This window comes from Oryza sativa, chromosome 7, assembly GCF_034140825.1.
Source record: "Oryza sativa Japonica Group chromosome 7, ASM3414082v1".
In the NCBI taxonomy this organism is placed as follows: domain Eukaryota; kingdom Viridiplantae; phylum Streptophyta; class Magnoliopsida; order Poales; family Poaceae; genus Oryza; species Oryza sativa.
Window position 1 is genome coordinate 5,949,829 of NC_089041.1, and position 16,711 is coordinate 5,966,539.

At 43.2% G+C, this 16,711-nt stretch overlaps 2 protein-coding genes and 1 non-coding gene across 3 annotated transcripts; all 3 read left to right on the plus strand.

Annotated features, from left to right (window-relative positions):
* The first annotated feature begins 2,000 nt into the window (after positions 1–2,000).
* Positions 2,001–5,797, plus strand: LOC9267197 (uncharacterized). The gene is made up of 6 exons (XR_001547130.3): positions 2,001–2,424; positions 3,406–4,750; positions 4,956–4,995; positions 5,088–5,181; positions 5,255–5,353; positions 5,461–5,797. It is a non-coding gene; the product is annotated as an uncharacterized protein (transcript).
* Positions 5,798–6,570: 773 nt separating this feature from the next.
* LOC4342701 (uncharacterized) lies at positions 6,571–10,829 on the plus strand. The gene is made up of 4 exons (XM_015789662.3): positions 6,571–6,797; positions 8,336–8,959; positions 9,585–9,760; positions 9,847–10,829. The coding sequence occupies exons 1-4, from the start codon at positions 6,733–6,735 to the stop codon at positions 10,443–10,445; spliced, it is 1,464 nt and encodes a 487-aa protein (XP_015645148.3). The 5' UTR covers positions 6,571–6,732; the 3' UTR covers positions 10,446–10,829.
* A 989-nt stretch (positions 10,830–11,818) lies between these two features.
* On the plus strand, positions 11,819–16,565 carry LOC4342702 (dolichyl-diphosphooligosaccharide--protein glycosyltransferase 48 kDa subunit-like). The gene is made up of 13 exons (NM_001403033.1): positions 11,819–12,150; positions 12,711–12,847; positions 12,938–13,063; positions 13,489–13,542; positions 13,665–13,778; positions 14,216–14,271; positions 14,338–14,379; positions 14,901–14,976; positions 15,086–15,157; positions 15,229–15,354; positions 15,438–15,542; positions 15,654–15,737; positions 15,957–16,565. Exons 1-13 carry the CDS (start codon positions 11,871–11,873, stop codon positions 16,002–16,004), a joined length of 1,320 nt encoding a protein of 439 aa, NP_001389962.1. The 5' UTR covers positions 11,819–11,870; the 3' UTR covers positions 16,005–16,565.
* Positions 16,566–16,711: the final 146 nt, after the last annotated feature.

Below are 16,711 nucleotides of genomic sequence, written 5' to 3' on the forward strand. Positions count from 1 at the left end.
TGGTGGACATGCCCAGCGGCGCCGTCCCCGCCATAGTAGATGTTGTCCAGGCTCAGCGCGCCATCACCGGCCACGGCAAGGAGGCCCTGTCCCCATGTGGGAGCAGTGGGACAACAGCGAGAAGCCCAGTTGGCTCAAGAGTGGCTAGCTCTAGGCGGCAAAGCGGGAGGAGTTTGAAGAGATGCAACTGCACACGTACCGGCTGCCTCGGCCCTCGGCTCCCACGGATGAGGTGGCGCCATGCGCGGCCTCTCCGCCAGCAGCAGCCGCCAAGTCCAGGTCATGTGCGGTGCGGCAGAGGACGACAGAAAGTAGTCAGACTCAGTCCATTAAAGGAATCCACTTGCTATCCATGTATAGATGGCCAAAAGGCCCGAGGCCCGAGGCCCGATGGCCCGGCCCACGGCACGACATTTTGGCCCGGCCCAAGCACGGCACGACCCGATGGGGGTTGGGGCCGTGCCTGGGCCCCTCCACCGGCATGTTGGACCGGGCCGGCAAGGCATGATGGGCCACAGGCCAAGCCCGACACATAAACAATAGGGAGTAAAAATAGACATATTATATGCCACGGTCGAAAGAATAGAGACGTAAAATAGACTTATTTTAGCTATATATATGTCAGCCCAAAGAGGAGGGAGGGAAAATAGACTTAATGTAGCTATATATATATATATATATATATATATATATATATATATATATATATATATATATATATATATATATATATATATATATATATATATATATATATATATATATATATATATATATGTCACGACCCAAAGAGGAGGGAAGTAAAATAGACTTATTTAAAAAAAAGGCACGATGGGCCACTCGTGCCTTCGGGCCGGCCCGACCTAGGCGAGAGGAGCAGCCCATGGGCCGGCATGGCCCGGCACTTTGTTGAGCCGTGCCAGCCCGATGGCTGGTGGGCCGTGCCTGGGCCGGGCCGTACCAGGCGGGCCTTTTGGCCATCTATACATCCATGGGTTAAATCCATTTTCAACCGGAAATCACCGAATCAAATCCTGGGCGCACCAATCCACTTCTCTGTGTCACCCAAACCGATCCAATCCATTTGAAGTAGCAACCCATTTTCACCCAACCAAAGATAATCCAAACTAGAACCCAGTCCATTTAACCCAGTCCATTAGCAGGCTTAATGCCGAGTAGGAGATAACGCTTTATGACATTTGACACCTCAGGGTAAAAAAACAATGGCACTGCTCGATCATATGTAGCCGATAAATGTGGTTAGGTTGAAGTATAGTTTGCAAGTTTAGATTATCAAATTTGGAGTGGATTATGCTCAATATCTGGGCGTTCTTGTATCTACTGGAAATGGTTTACCTTCTAATGCTGCCTTCTACTCTGTATGAGTTATGCATGGCTGTAAAACTTGTCAGTAGTCTTTTTTATATCAAAATCAACTTTCTGTAAATTTATGGTGACAAACTGTTGAAGTCTGGATCGAAGTATCGAAGAAAAGAAAAGTATTATTGTCCTTGACACACAACATAACTTGTCTTGTGCCATTTGCATTAACTAGCATATTGCCCATCCGTTTAATCTACCTACCTTATAATTCAACAAATAGTTTTATTTGTTTATCGTGTGACACATCCAACGATCCAAATTCATTTGTGGATACAGCTGTGTTCGGCGTTACCCCATCGTCTTCCGCGCCCACGCTTTTCAAACTGCTAAACGGTATATTTTTTTAAAAAAGTTTCTATACGAAAGTAACTTAAAAAAATCATATTGATCCATTTTTTAAAAAATTAGCAAATAATTAATCACACACTAGAGAACCGTTCCGTTTTCCGTGCGCATATCCTGCCCGTGTAGGGAAGACTGTTCGGAACGCAACCTTAGATCGGATGGCTCCGCACCTCCCTTTGATCGCGCTCTCTCCCGCATCGGACGGCATCCGCTCCTCTCCCTTCCGCAACTCCCTCTCTCCCGCACCGCATCCGCGCCTCTCTCTCTCTCCCGTGCCTCCCTCCGAGATCCGCTGCTTCCTCTCCCGCATCGCATCGCCGCTATCGACTCCCGTCGCCGCCCCAGTCTGCCCTCCCACCGCCGCCTCTCTCCCGTCGATCCAATCCGCCGCCCAGTCCCGGCTCCGATCCCCCCTCTCTCTCTCTCTCGCAAACCCTAGCTCCTCGCGATCCCCGTCCTCCGCGCAGCCGCCGATCTCCGTCGCGCCTCCAAGAGTTGCCGCCCGTCTTCCGTTGCCGATCCCCGTCGACCACGACCACGACCACGACCACGACCACGCCGCCCGCCGATCCTCCATCGCCGCCTTCACCGAGTCACCGCCCGTCATCCACGACTACGTCGCCGCTGATCCCCCAACCGCACACGGCTCTGGACCACCATCGTCCTGGGAATTCACCATCTGAACTCCTAGCCTAAGTGAGTGGCTCCTTCAGTTCCTCCTCTTCTGCCATGTCTTCGTTGATGCAGCAGGGTAGAAAAATTGATGGAGTGTATTTGATTGAAACTGTTCATACTATAAACATGCTGGGCTGTGAGGACCTTGCTTTTCTTTTTTCCAGATCGAGCCATTCGGGCAGATGAGCAATTTCAGAAACATGTTCTCTTCCCAACTTAAAAAAAAAACAAAACAGAAACATGATGTATTTCACATGCAGGATTCCAAATGATATATTACTAGGATGGATTCCAAATGTCCAACATGCTATATAATTTATTGACAATAATGATTCTCTATTATTTCTTTTTTGTGTGAATTTAAATTATCTTATTATCATTGCTTCCTAAAACATATACTGTATAGTTCTTTGATTTGTATATAGTTTGTATATAAAATATCGCTGTAGCGTTGCACGGGCAGAAGACTAGTTAAAGAAATTTATCATTAACCCACTATTTTTTCTTACCACAAAAAGTAGGAAGTCGGTGGTAGGAGTGTTGACATGCAGGGTCCCTTCTTTTTCATTCCAAAAAAAAGTAGGGAGTTGGTGGTGGGGGTGGTGGCAGATTCACCTCTCACCACCGCCACTACTCCCTATTAAAAGGAGTATAGATATCTACTTGCTTTTATTTTTGCTTGAACCATGACAATGTACTCTGTACTGTCCCTAGCTTATTTGTTTACTATGGTAGTTTGTCACTCCTGTCAATTGTTCATCCACTCCATTGATTGGATTTTAAAGGTGCACCATCAATTGAATTCTGCAAAACATCACCTCCTGTCTTCAATTCTCACTGTCAACATTTGCATACAGACATGAGGTGATAGTGTTATGCATATTATGCATTTTATTTGTTGTCACGGCCTCAGTATTTGAGTTATCAACACTCTCCTGTTTTGCTAGGTGCACATGTTACCTATGATTGCTATGCTTGGTTTCTAATATGTTTTTTTTTCAGGGAGAAATCCGCCTTGGCATCCGTCGTTGCTTTTGAGATTATGGAGGCCGACGACGACATTAATATTTTTGTGAAGGATATGAATGCGAATGACGGTGAGCGGCACCCGAGGGGGGAGAAGCGCAGGAGGGTTGGGAACGATCAGAAGGTGAAGGTGGATGACCGTGAGCAGCACTGGTGCGAGGAGAGGGGGGAGAAGCGTAGGAGGGTTGGGCATGGCCAGCAGAGGAGCCACCAGCGTGACCAGGAGAGGAGCCACCAGCATGACCAGGAGAGGAGTGTGGAGCGTGACCAGGAGAGGAGCCACCAGCGTGACCAGGAGGGGAGTGTGGAGCGTGACCAGGAGAGGAGCCACCAGCGTGACCGGCATAGGAGTGTGAAGCGTGACCAGCATAGGAGTGTGGAGTGTGACCAGCAGAGGAGCCGTCAGCGTGACCAGCAGCAGGGACAAGAAAAGGTGGTGGGGAGTGACCACCCGAGTAAGGAGCAGCGGGGGCGGGAAGAATTCATCACTATATCCGACATTGAGACATCGTTTGAATTTGATGGAAGATTAGTTGGCAAGAGACTTGTGGATGCTAAGTATGACAAGAGATCTACACCTAAGGGGCATAGGAGAAGACACAAGGGACGGCGCAGGAGGCGTAGCTCTTCTTCGACGTAGCTCTTCCTCGATACATATATGACCCTATGTGGCGCCCCCAAACCTCGTGGGTCCGGCGGCCACAGTACTGTACCTGTGCAACATGTACCAGTCCCAGGATACACAAGCTAGTACACACAGAACATCAGTGATCCACACTTGCTTAATTTCTGCAGAATTGTGCTCAAGTTTCTATACACCAATGATATGTTATGAGTTCTGTTGTGTTGACCATCAGTAGTTGGTCCACGTCACTTTAATTTCTGTGGAATTGTGAACAGATACTGTTTAGGTCTATCTTTTATGAACCAGTGATACAGTAGGATGTGCAAGTGCGCCAACTGCTTATGTTACTTATCTCCTGAATCTGATTTTAGACTGTAGAAGTCTGTGCAAGTCTTGGATCTCCCGTAGGCTGTACTCAAGGTAGCAGACGTGAGGCATATAGAGTGCGCTAATTGAATCACTCCCGAAGCATGGAAAATGAGTTGAGACCAGTGATATGGAAAAATAGCTTCATCTAACATGGTTTTCATATCCACATGACAATATTAATGTGGTGTATCAATGTGGCCTGTTTCTGAAGTTATCTACCACGTGCATTATTAGATTACATGACTAACTGTTCTGCTCAATTTTCAGTGTTGCAACAGAAATTCAGACTATCGTACAGGATGCCAAGGGCAAGTTTGAGAAAGAAAGGTGAAGGACCAATTCATTTCACTTGCCTGTGAACTTCTACTTGTATGAGTGCAGTTCCTTTTTGTTGTACATCTGTGGTGAGATTTAAAGTGGTTTTTGACTCATTCCGATAACACGAATATGAAGCTAATTCTTGGAAATGTTTACTGTGCATCATTCAAATATACTATGAACTCTGACAACTGTTTTTTATTTGCATTAGCAGGCAAAATTATCTGAAAGTTCTATCAAAGACTTCAAAGGAGGTTACTGACCTGTATCCAATGCAGTGATGCTCATCTGGTAACAATCCCCTCTTAGTTTTTGCTAATGTCAGCTTCATTTGTATTTGATGTAGTGTGAAGGTTTACTGAAGAACGAGTACACCAAGTTTCAAGCAACACATGATAAATTCTGCAAAGAAAAAGCTGCACACATGCAAACTCTCAAAGGTATGTCAAATGAGCTAGCTGCAAACACATTTACTTAGAAGTGAGTTTTGCCGTTTGTTTTCTGTGCTATTAGGTGAATTATATAGGTGAACATATTTTATCTTGAGGATAAACAAGTGTTGGAGAGCCTTGGAGGTGTTAACTTCCATTCTTAACTAACCAGGTGCAAAGAGTAAGGATACTTCTTGTGTAGACTCTTGTTTGCACCATGTTTGATTTGCGCTCAATATGTAACAAGTTTTATTTACTATTATTTCTTCTACTTATCATGCAATGCAGGTTTCTCTATCCTCTTCATGTCGACTTGCTGATTCATGATGGAGATGGCTGTCTTTTGATTGGTGTCATTTCGACACGTGACTTGGTTTGGTCAGCGAATGTAAATGGCTATTTGGCCATGTGACTTCTGTTTTGGCGAGTGACAATTTATTTTCGTTAGTGACTTGTGGTTGCTTATTTTGCTATTATAGGATATGGTCATGTACTGAGTAAACATGTATTGCGCTATCAGATGTATGGATATTAATTGGGTTTTGTATTGGATTTTAACTGGGCTAAATTTGTTTGATATATGGGCTTCTCGAATGTGCATGGCCCATATGCATTTTTGTTGTAATGTTTGGGCCTATTGGGCCTTTGAATATGTATGGCCCATTCAATTTTTAATTCAATATAGATGAATTGGGTTGAATTTATTAAAATCTAATTGGACTTACAACAGGCCTAGGCTCATTAATAGGTTTCTCGAGGTGGCGACCCGAAGGACACTGTCGGAGGCTTGGATGGACGAGAGCTGATGGAGGTCGGGGCGGATGCAGAAGCTACCGACCGTGGTGGATGGGAGCAATGATATATTCAACAGACACAAGCGACGCCGACTGTGGGGGTGGACGGGGAGGTCGTCTGGCATACATAGGAGACGCGACGACTGGGCTGGGTGAGGGAGATGACCGCGATGGACGAAAGCGTCGGTCCGGCGAACACTGGCAAAAGAAGCGGCCATGGCGGAAACCGGAGGAGCGGGGTGCTCCTCCATCTATGGACGACGGGCCCATAGTCTCGGATAGCGCGAGCAGCCCAGCGACAAATTAGTCGTCCGCTGGTTCCCTCTCTCCTCTCCTCTCTCTTCTTATCTTCTACGTCATTTAAAAATCCTACGGTAATGGCTATTGCCAGGTTATCGTACCTGCTCTTAGCGAAGAAAATTAAACTAGATTCCTGAAAACTCCTTATTCGTTCCCCTTAATTTCAGGAGGAGAAAAGTGGTTTGAACTAATAAAAGCCATGTACGAGCTGTGTACTTGCGTGTTTAAAGAAAAAGATGGATTTAATAAGGCCAAATCTTCAATGCGCTCACTTTTCAGCTCATCACTCCGTCACCTCGTGCTCGTGCTGTCCTTCCTTCCTGCTATCCTGCGTCGTCTTCTCCACCCCCCTCTCTCTCTCTCTCTGCTCAGCTCAGCTCGATTCATCTCAGATCAGCGCATCGACCGAGCGAGCAAGCGCCAAGCACCCAAGGAGGAAGGAGGGGGCGCTGCTCCGGCCGAATCGATGGCTATGAGGCACAGGGCACGCTCCGCCCCCAGCTCCCCGCTCACCCCGTCTTCAACCACAAGGTGCATATGCTCATTACTTTCTCCGTTAGCTCCCCCCTGATGATTCTTGCTTCCAGTGGCTGTGGATTTCTTGTCCATTTAAGCAGTTCTTGTGCAGCATGCTCCATGCAATGCTCCTCTTTTTTTTCCCCAATTTGTTGGGAGAGCAATGCTCCGTGAAGCTGGGGTGTGGTGGAATCTTGGTGATGCTTTGATTCAGATAAAACAAGAAATGGGAAATGAGAAGGATTTGTTTATAGCTTGGCTTTTGTTTTCTTTCTTTTTAGTTTTTTTTTGGCATTTCTTAGACATACGGGCTATTTGGTATCTCAAACGAGGATTCTCGATGTTATATATGGGTATTTGGTACCAGATCGAGCACAAGAAGCTCAAGAAATGCTTTTTGGGTGATATGCCATGTGCTTACATCGGCAAGCATCGCAGCAAAGCTTCGTCTTTTAGTCTTTTATATCGGGTCAAGTAGGATAAGATTAGTGAGAATTTTGATTCAGATCCATGGCTAATGGCTTCATGTATGGGCAATGCCGTCGGTGGCTAGACTGCAGTAGGAATTGGTAACCAAGAACAAGAATGGATGTGACCAAGTTTAATCTTTTTCACCTTATCTTTTCTGAGAGGAAAAGGCACAGGAAGATCTTGGAAGAAGCTTCAGTGTTTCGTTGACCGGTAGGCATGGAACATGGTGATGCCAGCATGAAGTACCACTGCAAGTGGACTTGGCATTGACATTCACCCCACTATCGTTCACCTTTTTCTCAGCTAGTGGGCAATGAAAAAAAAGGCAAGCTCTAGCTAGTTGCTGGCGCAATTTGGATAGAGAAAAGGTGTTGAGGATATGCCGCGCACTTCAGATGGTGTTTGGTCTTAGGTTATGTGGCATATGGTGGGTGTTGAGTGGATACCCACTTTCATTCGAATGGAAAAAAATATGGGAGCAGATTTCTTCTTAAGTTCTGGTTTTCCATTGTTAGGTTCCACCGTTACAAACAAGACTTAATTCCATCTTACAGAAGATTGCTTCACGGTTCTGACAAGTTGTTACATGTGGAACCATATCATGTAAAATGAACTTAACAAGCAATTCTGTACACAATTGGATGTAATCGTCTGAGATTAATAAAAGCTTCCTTTATAAAAAAAAACACAATTTGATATATTTGAGCTAGATCTGTCGGACTTTTCTATGTCTTGCTCATTTGGAAAAAAGCCAGACCACCATCGTGTTCTCAGCAAAGTAGCTCCATTTCTGTTGAATCTCTTCAATTCTAGTGCCATGTTCTAGGTTCATGTCAAGAGACATCAGGTTTGTGCAGCTTAAATTTCAAAATTCTATCTGTAGTTCAAAGTTCAAACTGCAAAATGCAAATGTCATGGACTCATGGCTATGTCATTCCAATGCTTGTGCTGTATCCAGTTGGAAATTAGATGGTTCGAATGAAGGTTGAGAAAATTGAGGCACACAATTACATTTTCTACTGTAGGGAAACTTACCTTGCGTAATATAGAATTAACCGTTTCTAGTCTTTCCCTTCTTGCAGAGCAAAGAATATTTTTGGTTTCTCTGTATCTCTCATCCTCATCAATCTGGCTTCCATTATGGAGCGTGCCGATGAGAATCTCCTTCCGGCAGTTTACAAGGAAGTCAGTGCAGCGTTCAATGCTGGTCCTGCTGATCTGGGATACCTTACATTTCTAATGAACTTTCTGAAGTCGATAGCATCTCCCTTGGCAGGTATCCTCTCCCTTCACTATGATCGCCCAACAGTGCTTGCAATAGGGACTGTCTTCTGGGCCTTATCAACAGGGGCTGTTGGAGTTAGCCAGCATTTCCGGCAGGTTGCATTCTGGAGAGCTGTAAATGGCCTTGGACTTGCTATTGTAATACCGGCACTTCAGTCGTTCATCGCTGACAGCTACAAAGATGGTACACGTGGCGCAGGGTTTGGTTTACTAAGCCTCATCGGTGCAGTAGGTGGTATAGGTGGTAGCATTCTAGCCACAATCATGGCTGGAAATGACTATTGGGGTTTGGCAGGATGGCGTGTTGCATTTATTATGGTTGCTCTCGTCAGTTTGATAATTGGCATTCTTGTGTACTTATATGCGACTGACCCAAGAAAAATCCCTGGTAATCATCTTCTTGACGACGATGACTATGAGAGGTACTTTTATCTATGTTATTTAATTCGTTCCGTATCATCTTCTTGTGTTACATCATTGATAAAAAGTACCACTCAAGTCCGGTTTACAAAAAGGGTTTAAGAATAAAATTCTTCAACAGATCTTTTGGAGTTCAATACAGTAACATGGAAATCATCTCAAGTAGTATCTCCATATCATTATGATTTTGTCATATAGGATATGAAATCATTATAACGCTTTCTTTGTTTGCGTGATTTTAATCTGCTTCGAATTTCATTTCAGAACAGGGTTATTTTGTAGATGAGCTTAACAATATGATTTCTTTTTATGATACACTAGGATAAATGGGCCATCCTATGTTTTTTATCCAATGGATCAGATTCTATTGGAATTTTACATCGCTTTTCCTTTCTAGATTCATGGTCTGCTTTGGGTAGATTGCATTGTAAATTTGTAAATTTGCATTCGTTGTGCGTAGCTCATCAATTGTAAATTTGCATTCGTTGTGCTTTGGGTAAGCGTGCAATGGATTTATCCCTGAACTAATTACTGCACAATATTAGAATTAAAACCTGCAGCTGGTAACTGTGAACAATACTATATGCACTTCAGTATGACAGCATAAATTGGTATTTCATCACCCAGGTTACATTTGGCCAGCAAAGATGTTCTTCCACCTCCTTCTATATGGAGGGATTCTTTGGTAGCAACAAGATCTGTAATGAAGGTGCGGACGTTTCAGATCATCGTCCTGCAAGGAATAATTGGATCATTGCCATGGACTGCCATAGTTTTCTTCACAATGTGGTTTGAACTCATCGGTATGATGACAAATTGATTATTATTTTGAACACTCAAATGATTACAGTGCCCTCAATTTGACGTCAAGATGTTTAAATCCTCTTAGGTTTTGACAATAACAGCTCGGCGGCATTGAATAGCCTGTTTGCCATTGGGTGCGCAACTGGAGCTTTCCTTGGAGGGGTGATAGCAGATCGCCTCTCGCGACACTTTCCAGATTCTGCACGTGTCATGTGTGCTCAGTTCAGTGCCTTCATGGGCATCCCTTTCTCGTGGATCCTCCTGACGGTCATCCCGCAGTCGGTTGATTACTGGTCCGCCTACGCCGTCACCCTCTTCTTCATGGGCATCACCATAAGCTGGTGCGCCACCTCTGCAAACAACCCCATGTTTGCGGAGGTAGTCCCTCCCAAGCACCGGACCATGATCTACGCCTTCGACCGTGCATTCGAGGGCTCATTCGCCTCGCTGGCAGCTCCCGCTGTCGGCTTGGTCACCGAGAAGATATATGGCTATGACAGCAAGACTGTGAACCTTGCGAACGGGTCAGCAGAAGGAGCGTATGCGCTCTCCAGGGGACTTCTGACAATGATGATTGTTCCTTTCGGCGTCTGCGTCCTGTTCTACAGCCCCTTGTACCTTGTGTTCAAGCGTGACCGGGAGAATGCGAAACTGTCGAGCTTCAAGGATCAGGAGCTGGTATGAAGAAACCGCTTGTGCTCCGACTAAAGCTCTGGTCTGGCAGCTCAAAGAAAATTCAGGTTCGGGCTTCTTCAGGCTACAACATGAAGCATTCATCTTCAGGTGGATAGTTTGACCTGGTGATTACCCATGTGGAGAGAAAGTGGTGTTTTTGCTGTAACTGTTTGCAGGCAATTGCAGCTATCATGACCACTTGTTCTTTGGTAGGCAAAGAGAGAGTAGATGGTGTAATCCATGCTGATGTGATTTATGTTAGTAATACCGAATTCCTAGTTTTGTAACGGATTAACTGGAAAATTCCACTGTCAACAGATTCAGTTTGGATATTATGCTCATTATTCAGAATACAATTTTTTGAGATTGCTCTGGGTGCTGAGCTGACCCTAATAGTTGACGTTGAATTGGAAATCATATGGTGTTCTACAGCTTAAGCCTATCTTCATATGATACGGTACCTACATGCCTCCCTTTGTAAAAATACTGTACAGAAATAGTCATAAGAATCTATAATGGTTTTATTGGTTTAAACCCCGGCTTACTATTCCAATCGGTTTTCGCGAAACTGCTATCAAATTTCAATTTGGAATTTCTTGGCATGATAGATTCTCTTGTACAAAGAAACAAAATTTAAAAGCTTAAGCAAAATATCTAATAAACAATCACGCGAGTTAATAAAAAAAATCAAAAGAACAATGGATGAATTAATCTCATGAAAATGAAAACAAAAACAACTTCTAACGATGGCTTTCTCTTTTTTCACATTTCATCATTTGATTTCAAATTCAGCAAAATATCCTCTCTATTTTTCCACTGTAAGAAGTGACTATCAAATTCCAATTTGGAATTTCACGGCATGATAGATTGTCTTATCCTACGTACTAAGAAAGAGCTTAAGCAAAATATCCAATAAATAATCACACGAGATTATAATAAAAAAACAAAAAGAACGATGATTTAGGGCTTGTTCAGATCGATACTATTTCAAACCATGCCATTATTTGGTAAAATCGTCAACTATGTAATTATATTTAGTTTGTTACCAAATTTTGGTAATGTCTATGGAATTTTGATAATATTGAATCGAGCACATTCTACTAAAATTTGACAATGTTACTAATTTACCAAAATTTTGAAAATGTTCATTTTGACATAATCTGAACAGACCCTTAAACCTTCAGGATGAAAATGCAAACAAAAACAACCACTGACGGTGGGGCCGGATTGTCAATCACCACCTAGACCAGACAGCCACACTGCACACGGCCACTTCGATCCAGTCCATTGGAAGCCGTCGGATCGCACGATCGGACGGCCCAGATCTCTCCCTCTCCCCCCTCCAAGCGTCCTCAAGTCCTCCTCGTCGTCGTCGCCTCCTCTCCCAAACCCCACGCGAAACAAAACCTCCCCACGCCGCGAGATCTCGCAGCAATGGCGGCGCCGCGCCACCACCACCTCGCCCTCGCCGTCGCCCTCGCCCTCCTCGTCGTCACCGCCGCGGCGGCGGACGAGGGGGGACCGCGGGGGAGGCGGGTGCTGGTGCTCGTGGACGACCTGGCGGTGCGGTCGTCGCACTCGGCCTTCTTCGCGTCGCTCCAGGGGCGAGGGTTCGATCTCGACTTCCGCCTCGCCGACGACCCCAAGCTCTCACTCCACCGCTACGGCCAGTACCTCTACGACGGCCTCGTCCTCTTCGCCCCCTCCACCCCGCGTAATTAATTTTCCCCCACGCTCTCTCCCTCATTATCCCCCCCCTGCTCATGAGATCCAGTGACTCAGTTCGTGGATGGATGGGGCTTGATCCGATCTGTGGCTATGGGTTGGTTTTTGCGTTAGATCCGTAGAGTAGAGAGGTCGTTCGTCTGATCCGATCTGTGTTTTGGGAGTAGTGGAATTCTGTGATCTCTGATGGGTAGCTCAATCCATCCATTGGGTTTTGGGGTGTTGAATTCTACGCCAACTGGAAGGATTTAGGTAGTAAGGTTCTGTAGAGGTTATGCTTAGTTGTTTAGCTCTAGTGGAAAAATGAGATTGTAACAGTATCAACCACTGCAAGGGCTATTTACTTGTGTTCTGATTTGATTGCTCTGGTTGTAACAGTCAAGTTCGTTTCAATTCTGCTGTGCTACAGAGTAATTGATTTTTGCTCCTTTGTGGCTGGTTAAATCTGTGGGTTAAGTTGCAAATGCTTTGCTCTCTGCTCGTGATGCTTCAGTTTTGGTTTAGCCTCAGTCCTGCGAAGTCTTAATGTTTGTATCTTTTCACTGGCAGGTTTTGGAGGATCAGTGGACCAAAATTCAATTCTGGAATTCATCGATGCTGGTCATGATATGATCCTGGCAGCAGACTCTTCGGCCTCTGATCTTATCCGAGGCATTGCAACAGAGTGTGGGGTTGATTTTGATGAGGTAAGATATACCTGTGGTTCTAAAGCTTGTTAATTTGATCAATCGTTGTCTCTGTTTCCCTCAGTCTCATGTGTTTATGGATGGTGCCAGGATCCAGAGGCAATGGTTATTGATCACATTAATTATGCTGCCACTGATGCTGAAGGTGATCATACTTTGATTGCTGGTGATGACCTCATCCAGTCAGATGTGATACTGGGGTCAAAGAAAATTGAGGTTGGTACTAATACTTCAAAAAAGACTCATGTCTTTCAACCGTTCTGCTCTTTAATTTTTTATATATTTATTACTTTCTTGTAATAAACTGTAGTTGGAGCTGAGTTGAGACTAAATCCTGATCACCATTGATATATTTGAATAATGAGCATGAGAGTCATGGACTGAGTACTGTTTTGGATTTATTCAGTAGCAAGAATATTTACAGTATTTGCAGTCAGTAGAATTTTGGCTGTCATGGGAACAATTTTGGTCCTTCATTGCTGTCCATTGTGCCCACGAGTGCCTGTCAAATTAAATTCAAAAAGCTTTCTACCACATTTTCCACTGCTGTCCTATGACACAATGTGTGGGTACCTTTTCTGTTTTTTGTTTACAATGTGTACTTGTAGTGCTTTCTTTTAATAACTCTCCCTGTTTACTAGGCCCCTGTATTATTTCGGGGAATTGGACATGCGGTTAATCCATCTAACAGCTTGGTAAGTCATTTAATTTCTATTTTGTTACCAAAAAATTGCATGCCTCTATTAGTCTATTTTGTTACTATGGATAGGAAGTTTTAACTATAATCTTTCATTTATCCTTCTTTAAATATATGTAGGTCCTGAAAGTCTTATCCGCCTCTCCGTCAGCATACTCAGCAAACCCAAAGTCTAAGTTGGCTTCCCCTCCATCTCTCACAGGGTCGGCTATATCACTGGTTTCTGTTATGCAGGTACAGGATTTATGCTTGTCTCATGTGCTTGATGCTATGGAATTTGTTGCTCAGATTTGGTTTAGTGCTTCTATCCTTGACAAAATATTAACATAAGACACTAAACCATATTTATGGATCAATCCATTTCAGTTAAATGGTTTCCTGTAAAGTTCTGCATAAGTCTACAACCCTTCCTTTTATGGCCAACAAATAATTTAGTTTACATTAGTGTTAGCCACCTGGTGTCGATGCTTATGGGTTTTGCTTACTTTATTTCCTTAAAAGTGAAAGGACAAGCGAAACAGTTTTCTTGGCCAGTAATCATTCCGTTGTTCATTGTTGAGTATTGACTGCTAGACCAATGGTCTGCAAAGATTTGTATCTCATCAGTTTTATGTGATCACCAGTATGTAGCTTTCCGATGAATTTAAGAAGCCTAATATGTCCCTTTGCAGGCAAGAAACAATGCTCGGGTCTTGATATCTGGATCACTCGATCTGTTTAGCAACAGGTATGCTAAATCGAAGTTGCTTCCTCTGATTTTACAAGATTGCTTATTCAGTGTCTTTTAAAATAGGTTCCTAAAATCTGGTGTTCAGAAGGCCGGTAGCAAGATAAGGTGAGCTTAATTACTTTTGAAACTTTTGGAGATTAGATTTTCAAACACTTGTGGTGCTTATAACTGAATAGACATACTTAAAAAACATATTTGAGACGACTGATTGGTCAAGCCTGGAGTAATCGTGCAGTCGTGCTCCCTCTGGTATAGATTTTGCGGATTCTTTTCTTGACAAATGAATGGACTATGTACACGTGTAGGCAAACATTGGCTGATCTGATTATATTAGAAAAGAGACCTGTCACATTATTACTTGAACATCAAGTTATTAATGTTTTTAGATTGCACACAGTTTGCAAATATGTGCTTACCGTATTTGAGATGGTTGATTGCTCAATATATGCAGATCTTAGTGCTGCATATTTCTGAATAGACATACCTGAAACTGAAAGCATATTGTAACTTTTGTCACTGTATTAATGTTTGTCATATTATGCTTTGTATGTTAAAAATGGTTGTATGATATCCTCAATCAAATGGAAATGATATTAACTTTATATATTTGTCATATATTGGTGCAGGCATGAGAAAGCTGGAAATGAACAATTTGTGACAGAAACAAGCAAATGGGTCTTCCATGAGAGGGGCCATCTAAAGGTTATATGTTACCTTTATCACATTTTTCTTTGTTTTGAATATGTTTGTTTCTACAACAGAAATTATAAATAAGAATGATGTCATAACCTTGCTATGTCCCACTTTTCAGGCAGTGAATGTCAAGCATAACAAGGTTGGGGAGACAAATGAGCCTGGCATGTACCGCATCAATGATGACTTGGTAACTCTTTGCCTGTTATATCAATTGAGCACTGTGAAGTTAAACATGCTAATGTAAATGATTCCCTGAAGGAATACTCTGTTGAGATCTACGAATGGTCTGGGACCAGCTGGAAGCCGTATGTTGCTGATGATGTTCAAGTTCAGTTTTACATGATGAGCCCTTATGTTCTGAAGACACTGTCGACTGACAAGAAGGTATGAGATACTATGAGTCAGTATTGCATTAATGTTTGTTTTTAGCTTGCTGTTTGTTAAAATAAAATTTCATGCCAATACAGGGTGTATTTTCAACATCCTTCAAAGTTCCAGATGTTTATGGAGTTTTCCAGTTCAAAGTTGAGTACCAGAGGCTTGGATATACTGGTCTCTCTCTTTCTAAGCAGGTTGGTTCCACGATGCTTTCCTTTTTTACAACTTCACACAAAGCATATGCATTTTGCGATAATTATCGACCTTTGTAAAACTGCATTCAACCATTTGTTTCTCTCCTGCAGATTCCAGTGCGCCCTTACAGGCATAATGAGTATGAAAGATTCATAACTTCGGCATATCCGTACTATGCTGCGTCGTTTTCAACAGTAAGATATACTTGATACATTTCAATAGACATGAGTTTTTCTTGACCTTACATTTTAGATGGACATAGTTATTGTCACTTCTGTAGATGGTAGCATCTTCATATTCTCATTTGTATACCTGTTTCCTTGGCTGGAATTACTAAGATTTTTGTAAAAGTTACATATATGTTTGTAAAAGTCATGACCTAGCTCTTTATATAATTTCCCTCTTTGTTGCAGATGGGAGCCTTCTTCATCTTCTCATTTGTGTACCTGTACCACAAATAGATAACTCATGAGAGAGCACGAGTTACCTGAGGCTGATGTGTGCTAGATCCATGCACTGATTGTGCTGTAAACCCAGTGTTGGGGGTTCCAAGTTCATAGAACCATATTTTTGTAGCGCAATCTAGAGCACCTTTGACGACCACTATCATTGATAACAAGAAATTGTACTCCTGCTGCTAGAATCTTCCAACCATCCCCCTTTTCTTTCAATCTTGCCTGATGAAGAGCTGTTGAAACTTTCATAGTCAATAGAATCATAACAACATAAGCAATTCGGTGAGTTCGGAAGCGCATGTGAACTGTTGTCCCTTTACCTGGGGCTTCGAAGTTCAGAGACGAGATATGGTTATTGTTTCAGATGGGAGTGTGCTTGAATGCGATTTTCTTTTGCCACTGAAATGTTGTCTTGAGTGCCAGTTGACACAAGGATTATCAAGATTTGTTCTTCCAAATTTCTCAATAGCTCCTATCCCAGGGTGTACACTGTCTGAGATCTTGCCATCCTTGTGTGGTTCCTTGGTACCCACTTTGTGAAGTCGAAATTCATCGAATCTCGTGAAATTTGTTATGTCGATGGTCATTTCAACTTTAAAACGAGATTGCAACCCCCTGTTGTCACCGCAGAAACACAAAACTGTCCGGGTTCCTTTGGAACAAATGAGAAGTGTAGGAATATGGAGGGTCGCAATCCATTAGAAAATATTACT